This window comes from Ornithorhynchus anatinus, chromosome 9, assembly GCF_004115215.2.
Source record: "Ornithorhynchus anatinus isolate Pmale09 chromosome 9, mOrnAna1.pri.v4, whole genome shotgun sequence".
NCBI lineage: Eukaryota > Metazoa > Chordata > Mammalia > Monotremata > Ornithorhynchidae > Ornithorhynchus > Ornithorhynchus anatinus.
Genome location: NC_041736.1, coordinates 13,063,160 through 13,089,301, shown reverse-complemented (window position 1 = coordinate 13,089,301; position 26,142 = coordinate 13,063,160). Strand labels below are relative to the sequence as shown.

General features: G+C 39.0%; 1 protein-coding gene across 4 annotated transcripts in view; it reads left to right on the top strand.

Moving 5' to 3' along the window:
• GRB14 (growth factor receptor bound protein 14) overlaps positions 1–15,812 on the top strand; it is a 46,455-nt gene extending 30,643 nt beyond the window's left edge. For 2 of the 4 annotated variants that reach the window (XM_016228168.3, XM_016228167.3), the window contains exons 8-13: positions 358–438; positions 4,258–4,374; positions 4,472–4,541; positions 4,684–4,771; positions 11,027–11,120; positions 14,170–15,812. In XM_016228168.3, coding sequence (XP_016083654.2) covers positions 358–438; positions 4,258–4,374; positions 4,472–4,541; positions 4,684–4,771; positions 11,027–11,120; positions 14,170–14,316 — 597 coding nt within the window. In that variant the 3' untranslated portion in view covers positions 14,317–15,812. The remainder of the gene's footprint in view (positions 1–357; positions 439–4,257; positions 4,375–4,471; positions 4,542–4,683; positions 4,772–11,026; positions 11,121–14,169) is intronic. The other 2 variants (XM_016228170.3, XM_016228169.3) reach the window with 1 other exon arrangement.
• Positions 15,813–26,142: the final 10,330 nt, after the last annotated feature.

Genomic DNA, 26,142 nt, shown 5'->3' with positions numbered 1-26,142 from the left:
ATGGAAGGTCAGCACGACGTCCAATTCACTAATCAAAGCACTCTCTGCTACTTCCACAAATGGGTAATGCGATTTTTGGCTGCACTAAGTCACAGCTGCAGTTTGGAGGCACAATGAAAGGGTACCGTTTCTTCCATTTTTATTTTTAATCTAGCCTCACAAGGTAAAAAAACAAACAGACATGCTACGATCCAACAATTTTCCCTAAGAAGACGTCTAATTAAACATGCTCACGATTGTTTAATTATTTTAATTAGCATGGAGACATGAATTGATTTTTGCATGAAAACGTAGTCTTGATTTTTAATATTCTGTTATTGGTGAAAATGATAAAAAATGCCTATGTTTACCATGCAGTATGGGATGCAGCTGTACCAGAATTACACGCAACCACACCAAGGTAGAAGTGGCTGTAGTTTTCAGAATATTTCTCCCATGGTATGTACTGATTTGCTAAAACTTAAACCTTACTTTAAAATACCATCTAAATTCCCTTCGTATAGCTAAATAATGGTAATTTCTGCATCCAACTATTATGACATAATATTTTATTTTTGATTTTTACTGTTGCTGTACAAAATTGCACCTGTGTGCCCAAGTTGCCTCGAGGCAAAAATAGAACGTTTACAGCATCAATTAAATGACATAAAACAAAGCGGTTTAGCTAGGTAAGAGTATTATACATTCTGTGTTACTTGAAATACTTGAAAAGCTTTTGGAAGGGTCATTTCAGGTCTTTATGAATCATGAGGCATAAGCCTTGATAGGGGGTAATTGACAGAATTTTCCTCTTGGGAGTGCAAATCTTGTTAGTGTAATGAGTGGGCTCATTTCATTGTGTTTTTCTTTTTAAAATCTGAATCAGGACTTGCAGCAAGTGTCCTTTTCAGAAAGAAGGAGAAAAGGGGTTAATGTTAGAAAATTTATAAATGGAAGCTCTGTCATTCCCGTGTGCTTCTGACCTAACTTCTAGCAATGCAAAACATTTAAAAAGCAAAATGGAACATTAAAAAAACTGCCCAAAACATTCAAAAATCAGATTATTTGACCTAAGAGGTTGTGAAACATTTTTAGTGGAAGCTAGGAAGTGCATTCATTAGCAGAGGCATTACATCTCATTTATAATAAAACACTGGTCATTTACTTCTAAGCATTAGGCAGTAGAAGGCCCAGTAAATTTGTATGTGAATTACAGAAGAGCACAATTTCCCTCTCTAAGCCTTCACTTTAATTTCCCGTGCATTAATCCAAGACATCATTTCCTTTACTTAAGGTTTCTGTTGTTCTACACGAGATGGGTTTTGTAATGTTTAGTGAATTTGGAATTTGTACTTGGATGCCCGTAACAAATGGGTTAACTTGCATTTTTGAAACCACCTGCATTTCCATTTAACTTGAAAATATTCTCTTCATGGCTGTGATTAAGAAAGGAGCCTTTACCCCATACGTAATGTAACAGATGAAGTACTCGCTTCTTGGAATGAGGCATGAAATAACGTTGATTAGAAAGCTCGATAGACTCTACCGGAAAAGAACTCCAATGTGCTAGTACTGTTGCTTCAAGTTATGGAAGAGTAGGTTTCCATCTTTGGAAGGCCAATAAGCACTTAACTATGAGACTGAGAATCATGATGAACTTTATTAAGGTATCCAGTTTTAGGTGGTTTTAAAAAATGTATTCACCCATGTAAAACCGGAAACTTTGGCTCCAGGTTGCCATTTCCAGTGTTCTGATTAGACTGGGGATTGTCTAAGGCAGTGATTGGCCAGAAGGGCTAGTAGTACTTGTTACCTTGTAATTCCACTTCCTGCTGCAGACCTGACTCCTTGTGACCATCCATAGGGACAGGAGAAGGTGAGTGATTTGATGATTTCCTACCTCCAGCAGCAAGTCATTTGAAATGGAAAATTCGTTGAGAAAGCGGCCTTCTTTCACATTCATCAGAGGACCCTGACATTCTTCAAAACCAACCAACGGGAAAATCTGTTAGCCAGGCCTATCCCCTTTATAGCAGGGTAGTCGTTATTTAATTTCCAGTTGATCATCAGGAAAAACTGTTAGCCAGGCCTGTCGCTCTCATAGCAGTTGATGCTGATACTCAATAACGTTAGGTGAAACTTTTATTGCTTTACCTGAAAGCACTTTGAGGAAAAAGCAGGGACATAACTATAGCCATCTTTAGGTAGTTTTAAGTTGAGTTTCCCAGCAAATCTTTGAGAGCTTCAGTCTTAGTCTGAATGCCTTCAATGCCACTTTCCAGTGTGGTAGAAATAGGAGCTGCAAATGACCTGTTCAGTTCCTCTAATCTATCCTTATGAGTGTCAGGTTATTCCTCACCAGTTCTTAGTCCCTGCTCTACCTCAGGTAAACTCTTGATTTTTTCCTCTGTGTGTTGGGTGGCCAAATTTCCACCTTTTATGTCTCTTCCTGTAGTTTTCTAAAAATTAAGTTAATCTATCAACAGAGAGGATATTTCTGTTTGTATTTTATTTCTCCCTCTTGCGTGTAAGTAATTTTGGTGAGCTGGGTCTTGTCCTTCACATGCCTGCCTCCAGTACTATTGAAAAACTGGATATATTTATCATTCTTTCCAACAATATTTCTATGTTATCAGAAACTTGAGATTACATAGTCCATTTTGGCACGTGAAGCTAGAGATGTTATAAAGATAAAGTTATCATTACGATTGAGGCCAGCTACTCAGCTCAGAACTGTGTCGTTCAAGCAGGTGGAGGCTCTTCATTAATGTCAGAAAAGCAAAGGTACATCTGACTGGTCCACAGCCTTGCCCATAAGATCATGGGGTGAAAAGGGCAAACTAAGGTGTGACAGCAAATAGAGATTATAGAGACAGCAACCGTCTGGACAGAGCAGCTGTCAGTTGCTTCATAATGGAACCATAACGAATGGAAAATTGCAGGCAGGATCCTGGGATATAAAGATGAGCCATAAAAAGTTTGTTGAATCTGTAATAGGACAGCTCGAAGAGAAGAGCATAATGTAATAGACAATAAAGGTTAAGTGGCACCAAGAGAGTCAAATATGATTTGGGGGAAATATGATTGCATCTGAAAGTTCCGACCCATATGTAACAGGACTCCAGGCCAAAATATTATGAAGAAATTAAGTTTTCACACACCTTCAGATTTGGCTCATTCTTTTCCTCAATCAAGAATGACTAGCTCTCTCTCTCTCTCTCAAGGGGGAGAGCTAAATTCTGAGAGTTCTATTTAGACTCTGTGCTTCTTGTGGGCAGGGAATGTGTCTACCAACTCTATTGTATTGAACTCTCTCAAGGGCTTAGTATGATGCTGTGCACTCAGTCAGTGCTCAATAAATACCATTGATTGATTGATAGTTCTCTGTTCACCCGGGGAATATTGCTCTTGATGAATCCCTTATTAAGAAAAGTTTGCTTTATAGGAGAGGCACATCGTGAACAATATGTACAAACGTTTCACCAGACATTGCATCACATGCTGTCCAGAGCAATATGCATTGTTGGAAGACCTAATCGTAACTTCCTTGTCACACATTCTGGCCAAAACAAATAGTTCAAACATGCACATTATGAGAATTGACTGTAATTCTTGTGCTCAGCGGATTCCAGGAGGATACTGACTTAGCATTATGCCTTATTTTTATTTATAGTCTTCCGTTAGCTGCAGGGAAAATATCCTGTCAAAACTTTCTGCATAACAGTTTTTGAGGCTTTTTTAATTTTAATTTTTTTTCCTCACAGTACACAGTTTTCAGACTCCAATTTATTTCAGCTGACCATTCTTGAAATACATGGCTAATTTTGGAAACCTGACCTTTTTTTTTTTTTGGCCTATATGAACAGTTTGACAGGAGAGTAGGAACCATTGGCTATAGACCTAGCATATGAAAAAATAAATGCAGGAAATTCCTGATTTAAGCTAGTTTTGTATTGTCTTTCCCAGTTTGTCTAGGCAAAATATGCATCCTTAATGACTTCTTCCTTCTATTTTCTAGCAGTTTGAATGGAATGGCCAAATAATCCCATTCCTTATCAGGCCCAAATATTTCTTTCTAGGAAAAAAGGTCCTCTGTAGTTCAGAAATAGATTTTAATATCTTGACTTTTGGCATTTCTTTGTCAGTCTTGACCGCTCTTTATTATGGACCACCATGTTCTAGGTCTGAGAAACTTTTAATGCCACATTCGAAGACAATTTTCAAAATATGTTTGATGCTTAAAGTGCTTTAAAAAGTGATTTTTTTTATTTCTTGCAGAGAAGCATTTCAGAAAATTCCCTAGTAGCAATGGACTTTTCTGGCCATAAAGGTAGAGTTATAGAAAATCCCACCGAAGCTCTGTCAGTTGCAGTTGAAGAAGGACTAGCATGGAGGGTATAAGCATCTTTACTTTTAAAAAAGCTTTGCTTATGGTTTCTGCCTCTTCCACCCCAAATTTGAAAAAAAAATGTTTTTCCCTTTCCCCGTTCAGAGAAAAGGATGTTTACGACTGAATGCACATGGTAGCCCCACTGCTTCTCAAACCTCTTCCTCTAACATAGGTATGTCCGGTAATATTTCCTGGAAGAGAATGAATGGGGAAATTTCAATGTGTGGGTGGAGACACAATGGCTACAGTAGTTAATGGGTTTCATTAAAATAGCCAAAGAGAAATATTTAAATGTGCCTATGTAACTTCTCTAGCTATTCACAGGTCACAGGCATGGTTCCACCATAAAATCTCCAGAGATGAAGCTCAGAAGCTGATTTTACAGCAAGGACTTGTCGATGGGTAAGCTAGATATCACTGAGCATGCCTGATGCCATTTTATTGGCAAAACCAACTTTTGATTTTAGCCTATATTCAACACGTATAGAAACGTATGGACAAATGAGAAAGATTCCTTACTTTTCCTGAATAATTTAATATCCATCCATTTATTCACTAGTACTTACAAGTGCTCATGGTGTTTAGATGACTGAACTCGGCCTGAGAGAAATACAGGGGAGAAATTGTGAATATGCACGCTATTCTCAAAGAGCTCTCACTCCCCAGAGTGATAGACAATAACTAAAAGAAAACAGATGGAGAATGAATATTGTGCGATAGGTACTTCTGATGCAAAGGGAATGGAGGGATGTAGAGAAGAGTAGAAGGTTCAGTGCGTGTGACCACCCATGTTTAGAGGGTAAGCAGAGGAATTAGCAAAGGATAGTGGTCAGAGAGACTGTCGGGCAACGAAGAGATTTCAATGTTCTTGGAGACCCATGAAAACAGTTTTAGAGAAGAAAGAATGGCAAAAGAGATGCTTAGAAGAGACAGCTAGATTTTGCCAGAAGCAGAGCTGCCTGAACTCTCCTGTGAGCCATGGGCTATTAGATTATTTGTGGGGTCCCTGTGTGTAAGTTTCTTTTTTATTTAAAGCAAAAAGGTCACAATTCTGGCATAAATTCTGAAATAATAATAATGAAATAAGGCCTGCACTTTATTCAACAGAAAGCCATTTTTCAATTATATTTCCACCTAAAAACATGTACTTTTAATTCCAAGTAGCACGATTATTAGGCAATTCTAGATTTTGAAGTTCCAGGACTTATGCTCATCCATCATTCTTGAAGGGAGATGCCATTATTTTTGTGGTGGACTCCCTCTTACCCCAAGGGCCTGGGCTATCGTCCATAAGGCCCCCACATGAATCTAGCCCAGGCCAGCAAGAATCCATTGGTGATCAGGTTGACCTAGCTATAGACCTTGGCTTAGAGAGGAGATGGAATTTTCACAAAAACCTATTTCTGGAAGAAAAATGCACATACTAGATTCATAAAAATGGGTGCAAAAGAATGTGCTTTTTGTTCCAGATCCTAATATTAACTTGCTCTAAGACTGCTCATAACCCCATCAGCCACAGATTGTACTACAGAATATTTTTCTTTCATCTCTTCAGTGAATAAGGGATTATTTATGATCAAAATGGGAGAAGACAGATTAAGCATTTTGTCAATACATTCAGTCGACTTATAATCATTATCATTGATCTTATCCAGTGACATCATGAATTCCTTTGCTGAAAGGGACTAGAGGCATTTGTATTTTGTAAATTTTAAATTTATTCATGGTATAATAAGCATATGATGTATAAATAAGCTTAGATATAAATCTATAGATCTATAAATATCAAAACTTAATAAACAAAAGGATGCCAGAGTGCATAATAATGGTTGGCCAAATGTTAAATCCACCATTGTCCCAGTCATTGGAAGTTTCTGTGGAATGGTAAAAGATGAGGGAGAGGGTGTTTAGATAAAAAGCGTAGTGGGGCATAAAGTAGTTACGTTTAACTGGGAGAAGGATGATGTGACTGTACTTGTGAAGAAGTGGTGACGTGTATTCTCTTATTTTTCAAAGTGGAAGAAGTTTGAGAATACAAGCAGTCAAAAGGGAAGATGCTAGAGGAAGAAGATTGAATCCCAAATTTTGGGATCACTGTGTTTCCTAGGCATTTAGTATAGGAAGACGTTTTTGGTTTTCATATAAACTGATTTTTTAAATACTGGTCCATAATTTAAATAGCTATAAAATCTCAGATTAATTCTTATAATTTCTCTTCATCAGACAACTTTTAAAATATATATATTTCCAAATCTAAATGGGATTTTAAGATCACATCCAGGAAAATCAATTCATGCTTGTTTTTCTGGATTGTGTATAGATTTTTCTTCTGTTTTTTCTGTCTTCCTTTAATGCAGTTATAATCACAACCATTTGTATCATGGGGAAAATATCAGAAATGCTCAATTCAATGAGAGGCCAGTTTTGGAGTCATCTTCTTAAGCCTTGAGTTCCTCTGTTCCTCTTACTTCCAGCTTCTCTTCTTTCATCCTGTGGGGACATGGCAAATATCTCTAATACCAGTAGATATGGAACTTAATGAGTGGATTATAAAAAGGGCAACTGTTTTCCTGATATCTATTCCTAGAGAACGACCCATTAAGCTTATAGAATAATTATAGAATGAGTAAGCAAAGTAAATCTTATTTACTGAACTTATAGAGTCCCACTCTGTAAGAGTTATTTGGTATCACTTCATGTCCATTTGCTACGATCCTTTCCTGCTCCTCTCATTCCCCTTTTCTTTACTCCTCTACCCTATATGCCCCATGATTATAGCCAGAGTAGTCACTGAAATACATGTGCTGAGTGGAGAAATCTGCCTAAGGATAGCGGGATTAATGTTGCCATTTATCAGGGTAAAAAAGAAACAGAAAAACAAATCTTGAGCAGTGTTTCAAATATAGGAAGATGGATTTCGTCACGCAGCATAATTCACTGCTCATGTGACCGTGCGAATGAATCTTTGCAAGAATGGTTTAATCTGTAGGGGAGAAGTTTCAGGATTGAATTACTGGCAGTGTTTTAGGAATATGGATATACTCCAGGAGAAGAAGGTGATGAACATCAGTCAGTCAGTGGTATCTGTTGAGCCCTTATCATGTGCCAAGCTCTGTATTAGGTTCTTGAGTGAGTACAATACAGTAGAGTTGGCAGACTATTTCCTGCCCAAAAGGAATTTACAGTCCAGAGTGATCTATTCACTCTAAAGACAGAAAGAGAGGAAATGTGGGAAGATATGACAGTGGCAGTCTACTTGGCATAAAGTCACTAATGAAGTTAAAGGTATGAAATGAAGAATGGCAAAATTCCTAGATTTCTGGTATCCTTGCTAAGACCTATAGAGAGAAGAGGTTTTTTTTCCTCAGCATAGGCCTTCCTCAACATTTGGAATACTTGAGGAAATTCCAGCCAAACTTCAATGATGCCATTATTTTCACCACCTTCAAGCAGAAAGGGAGAGTATGGTGGCTTCAGATACTCTCATGGGATTTTACCGTTCATCATAGCCAGTAAGAAGACCTTTGTTGAAAGTAGCCCCGGACCAGCTACTAAAGAATGTGGTTAAGTCTGGGGTCCCAGAATGCAGTGCATCTTCAGACCACAGTGGGGCACAGCAGGCATAATTTTCCTCAAGTTAGATTCAGATGGAAAATATCAGCAGGACTGCTTCCAGACGTTTTTCCTTACAAAATATTTGTCACCATCTGCACGTTGAAACTAGCCACTATTAAAAATGCGTGGCTGCCCTCAGAAGTTTATCAATATCCTAAGATAATTCCATGGTTAGCTGCATCAGAATTGAAGGGATCTTTCCTGATCCATTCCCCATTTCCAAAAGAATAGAGCGGGACTAGGTCTGGTCTTGTTCAAACTATTCTATGCGGCTAGGCTCAAAAGGAATCTGAAAGCTGGATAAGAATGTGATTCCAAAACTTGAAAAAGGCTCTTCCAACTCAGTAATTCCAACCCCTTTAATCACTTCATCAAGTAACTTTTCTTTGGGAGTAGCAATATTACTAGTGGTGCTAGTGGTGGTGCTAGTAATAGCAGGAGGAAGAGGAGGAGGAGGATGAGTAATACACATCCAAGAAGATATGCACATACATCACTTCTTAGTTGAGTAAAACTCTATTGATCAATGGTTAGACTAAAGAAAAAGTCACTCATCAGTCCACATTGGGAAATCACATCCACAACCAAGGATATCTGCTAGTACCACAGAGATAAAACTAATTGGTGTACAGTAATAGCATTCATGGAAACCCTTTTGTGTGCCACACACTGTACCAAGTTCTTGGGAGTACAAAACTAGCAAGTGACACACACACTACCAACAAGAAATCTGCACTGTAATGAGAGAGACAGATAGAAAAGTACAAATGTATCCCTGAATTCTGCTACCTAGGGAGGACATTTCACTAAGAGAGGCAAGAGTAGAAAATCAAAATTCAGACAGCACCTAATTAACATGAAACAATGACCGTGGTCAGCTTTTTCTGTGACGATATGACTTGTTCCCGTCCACGTAGAACGTGTCTGACATCGAGAGCAGTTCCATCCAACACCATTTACCTGTAATGCTTAACATCAAGTGGCATGACAAAAATCACAATTAATGGGGTCCTGAATCATAGGCCAGTGCATCATCCATCACAGTGGATGGCAGTAAGCTCTAACAGCTGCTCTATATTGAGTACCTGTAAACTGGGAGAACAAAAGGAACACTTTAAAGTCACAATGAAGCAGCAGACTTCACACGATGTGAAATAATTGTTGAAGAAGAAAATCACCCTAGTGTAGATCAATTAGAAATGGCGTGACTGATTTGGAGCAGAAACAGGAGGAAGAAGCTAAAACAGCACCAGTCAGGGTTGCTAACGGGCCAGCAAGGCACAGGCTTTATATGAACACATTGTGGAGAGGATTGTTTCACTGTGGCCTTATTAGCCATACTTGTGTATCTAGATGATTTAAAAAATTTTTTTTCAGGAGATAGCGTGGTTTAGTGGAAACACCATGGAACTGGGAGTTCGGAGACCTGGATTTTTGTTCCAGCTCTGCCACTGACCAATTAATGGCTTCTTGCCATTCACTTAGCCTCTCTGGGCCTCAGTTTCATCATCTGTAAATGTAATAATAAGGACTATTAACTCATTATGGGACAGAGATTGGCCAATTTCACAATCTTGTAGCTATCATAAAGCTTAGCCCAGAGTGAGTACCTAATCTGTGCCATAATTACCACTGTCAATAATGTTGCCCGAACCTGAAGAACAATTATGTATATATTATGTTTTTCTACATGTATATAAAAATATCATATATACGTAAACATATGTCTAATGAAACATTATTTTCATATGATGTTTAAAGTCTATGCTGGATGAGTATAAATACTTTCTGTATTCTATGAAAGACTAATACGATAATGATGAACTTCTGATGCTTAATTTTCTTTCTGAACCCAATATAATGTGTGTTCCACAAAAGAACAGTAAAGCTCAGACGTACCTTCTTAGCTATTTTTTAGTAGCACAAATTTGAAAAGAGAGTGTGGCCACTAGATGGTGGTGATGATCTACTTAAAAAGACGAAAGATTTACAACTTGATTTACCAACAAAGCTTACTTTTATCATATCTGCCAATGATGTAATGTCTGGAATCTCTCACTAACACAAATGCTATAAAAGTACTTCTGGACAATTGGAGTGCCTCAAATTTTGATGTCGTTATCCTGCCATAGAACAAAATGAAACAAAAAAATCTGTCTGGTATTCCCAAAGGTGGTACTTTTTAATTTAATTGTATTTTTTTTTTCTGTGTTTAAGTGCAGGTGGGTTTTGCGTGGCTTTGCAAATAGAAATTCACCTCTAAGGACAATGCTCTCTAGGTCTTATATGGGGCTATTTTGTAATCTGATATTTCAGACTATCCATTTGTTTTATCTGTTAGAGTTTAAATATGAACCAGCATATGTTAAATTTTCTATAGATTTAGAATAATTTTTGAATTGTCAGTTGCCCCTTTTACAAAAGTTGCCCCTTTTTTTTTCCATCGCTGTCATGAGCAACATTAGTGCTGAGCCAAAACCACAAAGGACATCTGGAAAACTAAAGGGAGAAATAACCTATAGTGTGCAGAGTTTTAAATTTCAGATGGGTTAATGTTTCCCTGGGTCTAACCTGCCCTGGAGGTAAAATGACAGGCCAGCGCTAAGAATATCCAAGACTTCCTCTGTGGAGAGAAGGTGGAATTTTACATCTGTACACTCCAGGCTGATGATTGTGGGTATCTATATAGGGTACTTAAATGTGTTTTGGGGACACATACCTTTAGCTATACATTTAGTCTGAGCAGTAAAAAGGCATGCCCCTCATAATGTTGAATAATTTTTGATTGAATACTGTGTTAATTTTAAATGGAAAGTGTCAAAACAGACCATTTTGATGGATGTATTTCTCAGTATGTGGTGTTCATTTTAATTTTTTTTAAATTCAAAAGCACAAGAGGGCTGCCAAATCTACCTAAGATACTAGGTTGATGACTAGGTATGAGTATATCTATGCTGTATCGAGTATTAATATTCCCAACCATGCATTTCAAGAACTTTAGAATGGGCTAAAACTGAAAATTCCTTCTCTTTCTCTTTCTAGACTTTTCTTGGTACGGGATAGCCAAAGTAACCCCAAAACATTCGTATTATCATTGAGCCATGGACAGAAAATAAAGCACTTTCAAATTATACCAGTAAGTAATTTTCATTTACATAGTAGTAGAAAATTACCTTTGTGCACTGTGACTTTTGAATATTTTTGTTGTTCAATATAATCTAATATTTCTGGAATATGAGTTTTAGAGCAAAGTTTGTCACATAGAATATTAAATATAAATGAAAGAATTAAGACTTTTGAAAATTAGCTGATGCAGTCTATTACATTAAATGATTTAGTTAGACTCTGAGCCTCATGTGGAGCCTGGACTTTTTTTGAACTGATTATCTCGCATGCCTTCCCATAATCCTCCTTGATATAAAGTTGTCCAAGATAAAAAGGCCCATTCGCTTTTGTATTACGCACTTTTCATTTGCATAATAAGAACTTAAGAAATACCATTACTGCATTAGACAAATGCTCCCTCCAACAGTATTCTGTTTCCGATGTGGTCATTAGGAGGTCTAAAGCCAAATCAAGATCAGTGTGAATGTTGAAATTTTGCCAGCTAGTGGGGCAACGATGGGGCAGCCAAGCTTTCGAGCCAAAACCTAACTGAAGTTCTGCAAAGTGGTATTAATATCCAACCCGCTGTGTAGCCGTGAGATTTGGACCTACTTTGGAAACTTAGGCAGTTTCCTCAGTGTCTATTGAGAGCCAATTTCACAAGCACGATTCCCACATCAGGGTTCTGCGACACACTCAGTTGCTCTTCCCGATCCAGTTTCCCTAAGCGGAACATATAAGGAGAATGGGCAGTAGTAGGATACCCACGTAGTTGTTGAAGGGTGAGTTGAAATGGAACAAATATAAAGACAGCAAACATTTTAGTGCCCTCAACAGGACAGTGGCTCTGCCACTTGTCTGGAGTTTGTCCTTGGACAAGTCATTTAACTTCTCAATGCCTCCATTTCCTCACCCGTAAAATGGGGATTCCGTAACTGTTCTCCTTCTCTTCCTTGGGACTGGGACTATCCTATCTGGGACATGGACTGTGTCCATCCTGATTATCTTGTTTCTACCCAAAGCTTATGGAGGCACATAGCAAGCACCTAATAAATACCACAGTACCATTATTATTATCTTCATTCTTCTTTTTCTTCTTATTCTTCTTCTTCTTAGAATTATTATTATCATTTTTCACTCACAGAGGAGGTAAAATTTATCAGATTAAAATCCATCAATGAATGGTCTTCACTGAGTGCTTGCTGTGTGCAGAGCACTGTACTAAACACTTAGGAGAGAACAGTGCAACAGAGTTGGTTGACATGTTCCCTACCCAAAAGGAGCTTACGATCTAGAGGGGAACCCAGACATTAAAAGAAATTCCAGATATTTCCATAAGTGCTGTGGGGCTGAGGGTGGGGTGAATATCAGTTGCTTAAAGGGTACAAATCCAAGTTTCATGGTGAGACAGAAGCCGAGGAGTTGGGAAAATGAAAGCTTAGTTAGGGAAGACCTCTTGAAGGAGACATACTTTTTTTAGGAGGCTTTGAAAGGTGAAGAGAGTGGTGGGGTTTTGTTGTATATAGAGGGGAGGATGTTTCAGATCAGAGGGAGGGCGTGGGTAAGGAGTCATGGTAAAGTAGACAAAATTGAGTTTAGTTGGCATTAAAGGAATGAAGTTTGTGGACTGATGTTGTAGTAGAAAATCATTTAGCCTTGCGATGTTCATTACTTCTACCACCCTTGGATTTTTCGCTGGGCAGAATTATCTAAGGCCTATAAATTGCCCATCTACTTCCTTCATTAAGCAATCAATATTGCTGGTGAGTATCAACTGTGTAATGCCAGACTGTTCCAGTGCCAAAAAAAAAAAAAGACGTTCTAAGGATAATCCATTAGTACAATATTCCATTGCTACAGAATCAATTTAGTGATGCAAATTATGGGAGTATTCATTTTTAATGTACTAAATGAGTCTGGTGAAGTACAAAGATCATTTTTAATAGGAACCTACTTTCTATGAGTGAACATCTTAATCAAAATCTTGTAGTCCCTTGGTTACACCTAAGGAAGATAGTAACAGTATTAAAATGGTGACACAAACTCCTTAGTCCTGTTTTCTAATCTCTTCCAAACAATACCTAAGAGAAAAGTCACATCATTGTCCAGGAGGTACTAAACTATATATTCCTTCCTTTGTGTGTACCTGTCATGCTAAAATTAGAAAACAAGCTCCTTGTTTCTAGATTCTGCTCCTCTAAATTGGAAGTTTAGTTTTTGCTCAAATGTTATTGAAATAATTTATTCATAGTATATATATGTAGTTGTCCTTTGTATTTGAAAAAAAAAATCACTGAGTGAAATTTACCCATGAGTATGTGTGGGTGTGAGGCTGACACATATTGTGCACACAAAAAGCTTGTCCCTTCTGTTGTAATACTTAACATTTACCGTGGCTGGCACTATTTTCCCTATTGCCTCTTTGTTTCTCTTACAAAGGTTTTGCTTGAAAAGAGCCATCTATTTCTTGATAGCTGTGGACCATACCGGTCTGTCCTCAACGGTTGACTCCTAATTTTCAGCTGGAATGCAGCACCGTGTAAACTTTGTTTTACTTCGTTCTTAGAAGATTTCCTCAGCCCCCCTTCCTTTTAACTTCCCAAATTTCATCGAGCCTTAGAGCAGTTGTTTGGGTATTGTTTGGGTGGTTGTGGCTCAGTCTCTTTGCATGTCCCAGCATAGCTGTGTTAAATGAGTGTTACCTCAGTGCTAGAAGACTTAACTGTGTTCCAGATCTTCTTTCGTGACCTTGTTTTACCATCTGGTATTTAATGTAGCCCATAGATAATGCTGTTGGAACTGCTCCAGGAGCCTGGTATGGCACCAGTGTGGGATCTGGGTCTTACAGCTGTAGAGAAAGTACAATACACTACACAACAGCCTTGTACATTTTCAGTTTGGTCCAGAGCTTGAAACCAAGATGTCACCACACTCCGGTTTCATAGTCTCCCAAAAGTATGAAAATGATATACATGAAGTTAAACAGATGAAAAACACAGCTCAATCTTACAAGTAAGTTTTTTGGCTATATGACAACCAAAATGTGTTGCTATTTATTGGGATTTTTTTTTTCCTTGCAGCTGGAAGATGAAGGCGAAATGTTTCATACTCTGGATGACGGTCACACCAGATTCACGGATCTTATCCAGCTAGTGGAGTTCTATCAGCTTAATAAGGGAGTATTGCCTTGCAAATTGAAACATTATTGTTCTCGGATTGCCCTTTAACCAAAATAGAAATCATTCCACCAATCAATAGTGGAAAATGGAGACACTAGAACAATTTTAAAGGCCATTTGTATGAGAAAAAAATATTTCCATGTCGAACTGAATATAAATTTCACTTGCAAGCTGCAAAGAAGAGTTTATGTGAGTCATAAATAAGAAAACACCTGCAATTTGCATTGCACACATCATTTACAATTCACTGCTGGACAAATTAAACCTCAAAAAGAGATTCTGTGTGTTACTGTGCAATTTTAACAGTACTTCAAATTACTTCGATCCTCTTTACAAACCCAAACAGGAATGTTTAAAACACTTCTACAACTTCATTTACCATAGCATTAGAGGACTGTTACACACACACACACACACACACACACACACACATAAAAATCAAAGGAACCTTGGCTTTGAAATGAATTATTTGCTCCTTTTAGGTTGCAAAGAGTCAGGTCTGAATTTTGTTTAGCAACTCTAAATAAAACTGAAAATTCTCTTGTGCTCTAATTTTCAACACAATTTTCTTATAAGTTTAAAATGACAAATATTCTAAAATCACAGGTTTAAAGATTGATTATAATGCATTGATTTATTCCAGAGGAATTGTATTGAATTATTAATTGCACTGTAGTGTTAACACTGGCATTATTCTAGCTGCTGCAGTAGCACATTTTTCACTGCAGTTTTGTTGTTTTAATGTAATGATTGAATGGAACCACTTTTGGTTATATAGAAAGCATGACTGTCATGCCGAGGTGATTTTTTATACCAAAAAAACCCTTCCTGCACATAAATCTGGAAGCATATGAATTCTCCTAATATGAAATCTCTCCCAGTGATGTTTCGCTTAACTATGTTTAAGATTCTTCTAGTATGTCATTTAAAGGTCTTCCCAAAGTATTTCAGCTTAGATCTGCAACTGGATTTTAATGAATGAAAATCATTATAACTGAACGGTGAAAATGAGTGAGTCTGGCACAAATGTCTGTCTCCAAAAATTCATCATCACAATTGATCCTAATTAACAAACGTTCTCTTAATCATTCTCCACCTTCACATTTACTTTCAGGAGTGTTAGTAGTGGGAATTTAAAGCTTTAAAGGACCTTGGGACCCTTCTAGAACTGAGATGAAATATTCCTAAAGGGCTCTGTGAGGAAACTTACTGTTCAGGGACCTTTCTTTACTTGTTCTGTGCCTAGGATTTTTGTAATCAGAGATATTGCCTTTTCTGCTGAGAGGGGAAGCATACAAGGAAGCGTACAAGGATTGCCTTTTGAAAGCTTCTCTAAAGGAATTTTTTAAATGTTGAAATTCCATAAAGTATTGCCTAAATCTGAATCAAGTTGTTGGCTTGTCTTTTACAATGGTGAAAACTAGAAAGCACCTGCTGGCAGTCTTTCAAAATGTACGATAAACAAAGACTATTTTTCTTTTTTTGTATAGTGTTTGGGAGAATCAGTGACATGCCAATAAAATCAAAGCTAATATTGAAAAGAATCACTGACTGCTTTGTTTTACAAAACACTATTTAAGCTGATAAAATGAATGGTAAAGCTTTAATGAAGTGCTTCTATAAAACACAGTAAAGCCAAGCTCTCTTAAAATGGGATCTCAGCTAAAAGAATGCTCCCATCCTCTCTATGAGTCCAGATTCCTTTCTCTGCCTAGCACAGCATTAGCTGGGCAGAATACTTTGCTCCTGGCTCTGGAAGTGCTGGTACAATAAAGCTGAAATGTTGCTCCCCTTGGGATTAATAACATCTGGATCTCTCTGTTCATATGGATTCCCAGGTGATGAAAATCTTATTAAAAGCACATCTCCTCCAGGAGGCCTTCCTCGACTAAAGCCCTTATTTCCTCTTCACCCATTCCCTTCTGCGTCACCCTTGTACTTAGGTTTTCACCCTTTATTCATCCCTTCCTCAGCCCCACAGCCCTTATGTATCGATCCAAAATTTATTTATATTAATATGTGTCTCCCCCTCTAGATTGTAAGCTTGTTGCATGCAGGGAGCGTGTCTACCAAATCTGTTATTTGTACTCTCCTAAGCATTTAATGTAGTTCTCTGCACACAGTGATCGACAAATCGACTTGATTGATTCCCAGATAGGTTTAAGTATGGATGGGGGTAGTAATGGATAGCAAAACACACAAAATATCTTAACAAAACTGGCACCAACTGGTTTAGTTTTCAGAGATGCCACTGTGCTTACTCAGATAGCTTATGTCTTCAGTCAGCTTCTTATTCCCAGTGTAAAAGGGCATAAATATTGAATTTATTAGTTCCATCGCATTTGGGGTGTTCGTGTTTTCTTGTCATCCTAATTAGAATGTGACTCCTCCTTTCAGGAAGGATTCCATAGTCTTTTTTCTTCACAGCTTTCTCCATCATCCAGTAAAGTTCTTAGTCCTCAGTGGGTGCTCAGTGACTGAGTCTGCACAAAGTGAACTCGACACTGGTTTGAAAATTATTTTTTGCAAGATTCACAAGTTTCTTAAAGACCTTAATGAAACCTTCCTCTTCATGGATTTAGTACGTATTTATTTCATTTCCTCCAGAAGAACTGAAAAACATTAAATTAAGAGAATATAACGGTGCCTACAGCTCTATATGACACAGTGGGAAAGAGTGATCATGGCTGAAGCTGGAACCTTTCAAAGTACAGGTTCAAGGGCAAGAATTCAACAAAACTGGGCTTCTGGGAACGTACAGCTCTCCACAAAGTAAGCATTCAGTAAATAGCATTGACTGTGTACAGACTACTCAAGTTTTCGAGAGAAGCTTCGGAGCAGAAAAGGAAAGGGAATTGCTTATTATGTGGGAGAGGTTGGATGATAGATGCCAAATTGGATTTTAGTGGACTGGTCTTAGAAATTAATATCTTCCCAAGATGCACTAATACTAAAAATAAGCTATGACTTTCTAGCTTGATAACCAGAGGCCTGAGCTATGAAGAGGGAGAGTAGAAGAAGGAGTCCAGGGTGAAAGCTCTTAGGTTACGTTGGGTCATTCCTATCGTGAAGGTAATTGTTTCGGCGTTTGTTCCCTGGAAGAGCCAGAATCAGAATATGGTTCTGTTCTCTTTCTTTTAGCAAACATTTTGGTCAAATTATGACATTTTTTACTGTGTACTTTCTTTGGCTGGAAATTATGTATTTGGAAATAGAGGCTTTAAAGAAAAATAGACTTGGATAGACTTAAAGGTCCCTATAGCTCTTCCTGAGATAATTTTTCAAGTATCTTTATGCACAAATACAAGGCTCATCTTTTATTAGTCTGTAAAATAGAGATAACTGTATGTGTTCTTTCCTATCCTATATCTTTTTGCCGGTTTCAAGCAGGGAAGTTGCAAGGGCAGCTTGTCAACAAAGCTTCTTGGGTCACTTGTTTGGGGAAAGTGGGAGTAAGGAGGTAGCCTCTGCTTCAAGCAGAGAATTGTGGCCACATACCTGCAGTCCAAGTTCCCACAAGACACTCCTCTCTATCTACAAACATCTTCACAGCATCACTAAAATCCTCTCCGTCCAAACTGCTACCCCATTAATCCAAGCACTTATCCTATCATGCTTTGATTACTGTATCAGACTCTTTGATGACCTCTCTGCTTCCCTCTCTCCTAATCCGATCCGTACTTCACTCTGCTGCCTGAATCATTTTTCTAGAAAAATGTTCAATCCATGTTTCTCCACTCCTCAAGAACCTCCAGGTTTCCCATGCATTTTCCATCAGACAGAAAGATTTGTTTTCCGGTATAACAGGGAGAGAGAACTAGCCACACTCCATGGGACTTCTGCCTTTCGAACATTGCCTGTCCTATGGGACACCCTATTTTATCCCCCAGGTTAAAGGATGGATTGGTACTGTCATCAATTCCTTATTTTCTGCAGTAGCTTCCTGGAGTCAGGAATCTTAGTGGGAGAAATCTCTTGTTCCAGAATATTTCAGGAAGCCCTCCCCAGTCTTGCTTTTGCATATGTAGAAAATAGGAAAACATATCAAAAATGTCTCTGGAGGTATGTGAGACTGTAGAACGAGGTGACGAAAAATGTCTAGTTCCGATCTCTTAAGAATGGACTACCATAGGTAGTTGAATTCACTACCTTGCAGTAATTTAGTTTAGCCTTTGAACTTATTAGCATTTGACAGAAACACCCATTGGATGCTGAAGTTTTCAAAAAGAAGAGATAACTGGTAGAGATGTAGAATACCAGACTTTCAAGCCAGGAGCTCACGATATGGCCTAGATTGACAGGACCTCTCAGAGTAGACTGTCAACTTCCTCTGAAGCTCCTTCGGGAATAGAATTTACATCTTACTTGGAGAAAATTTTGAAGTAACTTCTTTACTTCCAAATCCCCTATGAACTGGGAATAGGGATTCCTCTGTTTGAAATTTAAAACTCAAAGAAGATAGAGACATGGATGGTCAACACATTTGGTTCAGTCTATATAGTCCAACCGAAAAGGATGGGACAGTTCAGGAGGGAAAATATGAGGGAGATTGGGTCACTGGCTTTGACCAAATATCTTTGATCCAGTTCTCTGCCTATCTCGATGTTTTCTTTTCCTTCTCATCCTGGCTACAGCTGAAATCCTGGAATTGATGCAGAGAGGTGCAAATGTGAGAGGATGGAAGAAAAGGAAGTAACCCAGAACATCTTTACGATTACTGATGACATGTAATCTCTCCCTAAGAACACCCTAAATGGCTTCCTTGGAATGTTCCAAGAACTATTCTGTGTTCCTCCTTTGCCTCTGACTCTTCAGCTGAGTGATAAGCCACTGACTGCCCTTACTCCCTTTTCTCTTTTTGATGATTCTAGTTCAGCATTAGAATTTCTGGTGCCAGTTTTAGCCCATAAAGTATGTAAATTCTTACCTTGATTGGCTGTGTTGTCCTTAAGGAGAATAGGATTAGAGAAGATAGGTCTAGCCAATTCACCTCTTTCTTTTTTGTCCTAAAGTACTTTCCCTTCCACATCTTCCCAATTGTCCTCCTTCAAGAACCTCATCGTGCTCTGCACACGATGTGCATAGGTGATGCATCAGAGAGAGATTAGGGGAAAGGATAACAGCAAGCTTAAGTGCTATGGGGATGTGGGGCAACTAAGAAAGTGAGCAAATAAGGGTGATGCAGAAGGAAATAGGAGAAGAGGTAATAAGGGCTTAGTCAGGGAAGGCCTCTTGGAGAAAGACTTATTTTCAATCAGGTTTTGAAGGTAGGGAGAGTAATTATCTGTCAGATATGAAGAGGGGAGGGTATTTCAGTCCAGAGGAAAGATGTGGGTGAGAGGTCAGCAGTGTGATAGACTAGATCGAGATACAGAGGGTAGGTTGGCATTAATAGAGCAAAATTGGCAGGCTGGGTTGCTGTAGGAGTTCAACAAAGTGAGGTAGGAGGGTACAAGATGATTGAGTGCTTTAAAGCTGGTGGTAAGGAGTTTTTGTTTGATGGAAAGTGCAGTGAACATTCTTGAGGAGTGGGGAAACATGGACTGCCACTAGCCATCTATGAAGCAGCGTGGCGCAGTGGAAAGAGCACAGGCTTTGGAGTCAGGGCTCATGAGTTCGAATCCCAGCTCTGCCACTTGTCAGCTGTGTGACTGTGGGCGAGTCACTTAACTTCTCTGTGCCTCAGTTCCCTCATCTGTAAAATGGGGATTAAGACTGTGAGCTCCACGTGGGACAACCTGATTCCCCTGTGTCTCCCCCAGCGCTTAGAACAGTGCTCTGCACATAGTAAGCGCTTAACAAATACCAACATTATTATTATCTATAATTCCTTCAGGTGGAACAATCTTGTTTGCAGAAATAGTCTGTATTCAAGACGTCATTCTGGCCCAAGAGTTTTCTCTTCATAGCATCAGTCAATCAATCATATTTATTGAGCACTTACTGGGGAAACAGACATCAATGCAAATAAATAAAACTACAGATATATACATAAGTGCTGTGGGGCTGGGATGGGGGAAGAGCAAAGAGAGCAAGGCAGGGTGATGCAGAAGGAAGTGGGAGATGAGGAAAAGTGGGGCTTAGTCTGGGAAGGTCTCTTAGAGGAGATATGCCTTCAATAAGTCTTTGAAGACAGGGAGAGTAATTGTCTCTCAGATTTGAGGTGGGAGGGTGTCCCAGGCCAGAGGCAGGATGTGGGTTAGGGATCAGTGATGAGATAGGTGAGATTGAGGCACATTGAGAAATGTTAACATTAACACTGGAGGAGTGAAGTATGCAGGCTGGGTTGTAGAAGGAGAGAAACGAGGTGAGGTAGGAAGAGGCAAGGTTCATTAATGCCAATGGTGAGGAGTTTTTGTTTTAGGCAGAGGTAGATGGGCAACCACTGGAGTTTTTTGAGGAGTTGGGTGACAAGTCTTGAATGTTTTTGTAGAAAAATGATCCGGGCAGCAGACTGAAGTATGGACTGGAGTGGGGAGAAACAGGAGGCTGGGAGGTCAGCGAGGAGGCTGATGCAGTAATACATGCAGCATAGAATGAGTGATGGCTTTAATCACTCCAGGCATTTTGGATGGAGAGGAAAGGGAGGATTTTAGCTGTGCTGTGAAGGTGGGACCGACAGGATTTAGTGATGGATTGAATATGTGGGTTGAATGGGAGAGAGGAGTCAAAGATAACACCAAGGTTACGGTCTTGTGAGACTGGAAGGATGGTGATGCCGTATTTACAGCTAGCTGTTGCCAAATCATGACTAACTCACCCAAAACCCTCAGCACTCCATTATAAGTACCTTCTTCTATGATAAAGGATTTTTACTAAGATAGTACCCCCTTACATACTTCTTTTTTCAACTCCTGATGTGGCCTTTATTGAGCAGGTATAGAAGTTACCATACCTCTTAAATAGGAAAAAAATCAAGCAATCAGAATTTGTATGGTTAACTTCCAACTTTCTCAAAGGAATGGTGAGTCCTGATCACATTTGTACTGATTGAGCTGCTCTTACTGATCATAAAGTAAACATAATCTTTGGTTTCTTTGTGCTTTTTCTGCCCTTGCCTTATCTTCTTGCTTCTCAGAAGCCATTTTTTACTCAAAGCCATACTATTACTGAAAAACTATTTAAAGAGAGCCTCCAAAAAAGACCAATCATCCCTTTGCCTTCACAATTCTCCAGTTTGCAAAGAGACGATTCCTGTTGCCTAGGAGATTGGTCCTGAGACTCAATATTTGATCCATCAGCAACTACCCCTACCAAATTTGAGATTTTTGCCAATCATAGGCATCTATTTTTTCTTGCTCCTGTATATATTGTACATATGAAATAACCTGCTGACATGCAGTCACTATAATAATAATAATGATAATGTTGGTATTTGTTAAGTGCTTACTGTGTGCAGAGCACTGTTCTAAGTGCTGGGGGAGATACAGGGTAATCCGGTTGTCCCATGTGAGGCTCACAGATAATCCCCATTTTCCAGGTGAGGGAACTGAGGCACAGAGAAGTGAAGTGACTTGCCTACAGTCACACAACATTTTTCTAGTGCGACAAATTTTACTAGAGGGCAATTCATAAAATATGACTGAAGCCAAACATAACACTATACTTTTATACTATCAAATAAGTATGTAGGAGCTTTTAAAGTTTGTAAGCCACAGGCATTTTATGGGTGATTTTAAATATTCATCTATTATCTTCATTTGGGCAAAAATAACAACATTGAGATGGTGAGGAAGGTGACATGGAAAATAGGTGTCTTGGGATAAAATAAGAAGAATATTTTACTGGGTGTATATAGGAAGCACCAATTCTGCGGTTCTCCTCTTGAACGAGGACAGCTTCCTTCATTTCAAATCGACATACTTAGGAAATATAGCAACCAACTTCTCCAAGAAGAAAGCTCTTCATGGTTAAGAGTTTAGTAGTGTACAAACTTCAAGCAAGATTCTCTAGTTTTCTTTTTGGCAAGTTCCATACCTAAACTTTCAGAGAATATTCCTAATGAAGGGAAAGCAAGGTGTTTTTTAATAGCCTAGTGCTATTTTTCAATATGTTGTCTTGTTTCAGATTTAAAAAAATAAGCAAACAATTCATTATTAATCAATTCAGTGAGTAAAATCATAGTATCCTGAGCTTTTAGCTTTCTTTCTTTTATTATTACATTGCAGCTTGTTTCAGTTCAGCTTGCTGTGAAATCACCAATGCAGAATGGAAAGTAGTTTAATACACCCTAAGCTCCAAGATTTAAGAGATTAATCAAAATGTTGGACTGACATAATCAGTGTGTATGATAACCCAATTAGTGTTGATATTAGTGAAAGATCTGAATTTTCCAAACATTCCTGCTCTTTCTTAAGGTTTGATGGAGAAATTTGGAATACGATTAAATGATAGCCTCTGGATGTCAGCAGTATACTAGGAATTCAAGAACTAACCATTGTCTTTCCTGTTACCTCTCAAAAACAGCTATGACTTACACCTCATGAGTGCCCTGTGTTTTTTCCTTTCTTCATAAATTATTCACTTATTCTGTTCCAATTAGTTCTACCAGTTGCTTGGTTTGTTATCAAGTTAAGCTTCAAGACAAGAACCTGAACTTGAGTGATTAAAAATGTATTAGTGGAGTTGATTAAATATGCAGATAGTCTGTGAAGCTAGTTTTTGAAACCATTATATTACCTTTCTAATACTAATGATTTGTATAATTAATAAAAAAAGCCCGAATTTTAAGAAAGCAGTGAGACTTTAAAGGAAGGAGGTTAAATGCAGAAGAGCTGGTGAACCCTGATATTAGAATACCACCTTCATGTCACCGCAGAGGCAGTTATTTGGTTACAGAAATCTTTTTTATCTTGAAAAACTAAATTATAAGTAGTTCCAAAATTGTTTTGAAATAGTGACTGGTGGAGTTAATGGTCTGAGGGCTAATTAAATATACTCCATGGATTGTGTACTTTTCCTTCATTTAAAAATTTCAGTCACACTACCGAATGGCCCGCTTTGAAGGGATTGTTGGGAAGGGTAATGTGTGGATGTCCGAATGAATTGGAAATGTGGGAAAAAACTGTTACTTAGAAGCTTGCTTTGAGTAATTTGAACCCCAAATTCTTACCCCCCAAAGTATACACACTCATATTCTTCTGGGCAGGACAGGAGTCTTTCTCCAACCATATCTTACTACAGTCTTATTCAAGTTATCTATGTCTTGTGTACTTCAGTTTTTTGGGTATTTTTTTCTGGCTGTTACGTGGTTTTAACATGCAGGAGATGTACATCCACCATTCATTCAATAGTATTTAGTATTTATTGAGCGCTTACTATGTGCAGAGCACTGTACTAAGCGCTTGGAATGTACAAATCGGCAACAGATAGAGACAGTCCCTGCCCATTGACGGGCTTACAGTCTAATCGGGCACCATCTGGAGCAATGCTGAAATAAGGCTGGTCTTGTTCAGGACAACCGTCCCCAGCCTGCTTGCCTGGCTTTCTGTAGCTTTCAGACTGCAGCAAGCCAGGTCATGTGCCACCGTGGACATTTATGCACCCTGAATCCCTAGAGCAATTTTCTTCAGAGAAACATTAAGCACTGCATAACCATTAACCAGGTCTATGATGATAAGCTAGTATTTTAAATATGAATTTCCTGAAAAAATTATGGTTTTTAAACAAGTCTGCTTGTGTTTTTAGAGAGTAAGCCAAATATCATCATCTCCATCATCATCATCATTGGCATTTATTGAATGCTTATTGTGTGCAGCACTATACTCAAGTTCAGTACTCGAAACAGGTAGAAGCAGCATGGCCTAGTGGAAAAATCAGGGGCCTGGGAGTCAGAGGACCTGGGTTCTATTCCCGACTCTGTCATTTCCCTGCCGTGTGACCTTAGCAAGTCACTTGAGCTCTCTGTGCCTTAATTCCTCATCTGCAAAATGGGGATTCAATTCCTGTTCACCCTCCTACTTAGACTCTGAACCCCATTTGGGACCTGATTATCTCGTATCTACCCTACCGCTTGGGACAGAGTAAGTACCTAGCAGATACCACAGTGGTTATCAATTATTAGACAACATGGAGCGTCAGCTCAACGAGCTGACAATCACAGGGAAGTAACGTGGTACTATGCAGAATTGAAGGAATACCGAAATGTTTTAGGTGACAACTCTCCTTTCTCACCACCTCTAAGCTTGTCTGAGGAACCCTGGAAGCAGCATCCCTAACTGATTGACATATTGCATTTCCATCATCTTCATACTGTCTCTTTAGTCCTGTTCCCCCCATGCTGCTGCTGCCCCGGAGGATTCAAGTGGCTCCCTGGGCCCCAGCAGGTGTCAGGATTAGGAGGACTAGTGGGGTTACCAGAACCCTCAGGCGATTAAACTGGTAGTGTTCTGGCCCAATTAGAGCTATGGGGGAGGAAGCAACTTCACAGAAAAAAATCTCTCCTTTGCATCGGGCTGAATTGAGGCAAAAAGTAACCTCGTCATCTCCCCTTAATGTTAGTTGGCTAGCTTTTGAGATATTGTCAGCGTCGATAAGATTCTGTCATTCAATCTGCCATTCAACATCTTCTATGTAGACCTGGACATTCTGGCATTTATCCTCCATTTCTGCTGTGAGCGAAGGAATGGCAGAAGGAATTACTTTCAAATTGCCCATTGGGAAAGATGAGATTAGGTAAATGAATCCACTTGCTTAAAGTACCAACATCCACAGAGTGTGACCCGAACCCAGGACCATCACCCCTTAGTCACTGCCCCTTAGTCAAGAGCACTTGCACATATATGGTTACCAAATTGATGGTGGTCTCGTAATCCAGTTCCCAGTCTCTCTTCCCATCTGAAGTTTTCTTCTCTTCAATTTTGAGAAGCAGTGTGGCCTGGTGGAAAGAGCCTGGGCATGGGAGTCACAGGACTTGGGTTCTAATCCTAGCTCCACCACCTGTTTGCTGTGTGACCTAGGGCAAGTCACTTAGACTTCTCTGCCCCTCAGTTCCCTCATCTGCAAAATGGGGATTCGGTACCTATTCTCCTTCTTACTTGAGATTGTGAACCCTAAATGGGACCTGATTACCTTGTAACTGCCCCAGTGCTTACCACAGGGCTTGGCAAACAGTAGGCATTTGACAAATACCACAATCATTATTAATATTATTATTATTATATAATTATAATAACATGTTAGGCCTCTTGCCCGTTCTGGTCAGCTGAACTTCTTCGACTTTCCTCATCTGAGACAGATAGTGATATCATATCGAATTGTGTGTATGAAGAGGCTATCTGTGTCATGTGGAATATGAGCTGGCTGGGTGGGTTGGTGGCAAATTTTTCTCTGTCTCAGGTGAGACAAGTATAGACTAGGACCTGGATTCTAGTCCTAGCCCTGCCACTTGTCTGGTATGTGATCTTGGTCAAGTCATTTAACTTTTCCATGACCCAGTTACCTCATCTGTAAAATTGGAATTAAAACTGTAAACCCCATGTGGTACAGGGACTGTGTCCAACCTGATTACCTTGTATCTACCCCAGCTCTTAGAATAGTGCCTGGCACACAGTAAGTGCTTAACAGATACCATAAAAAAGCCAACCCTGCCTTTCCAAGCTAACCTCTCTTGTGGTTCTCCTATTTCCAATCCCTTTTTCACGCTTTTTCAGGCCCTCCCAAATTCACCAAACCATATCCATCCCCAGTTTTAAATCCCTCCAAAAGAGCAACCCTGAGTTTTGAATTCCATCAGCCCCATTAGCACTCATGGACATATGTACCTGTTCATTCATTGAAATGCTTTTTATTTGTATTATTTGCATTTATCCTCTTTCTCTTTTATCTTATCCCTTTACCAGTTTGGGTCCACAAACACTTGCTAAACGCTGTGCA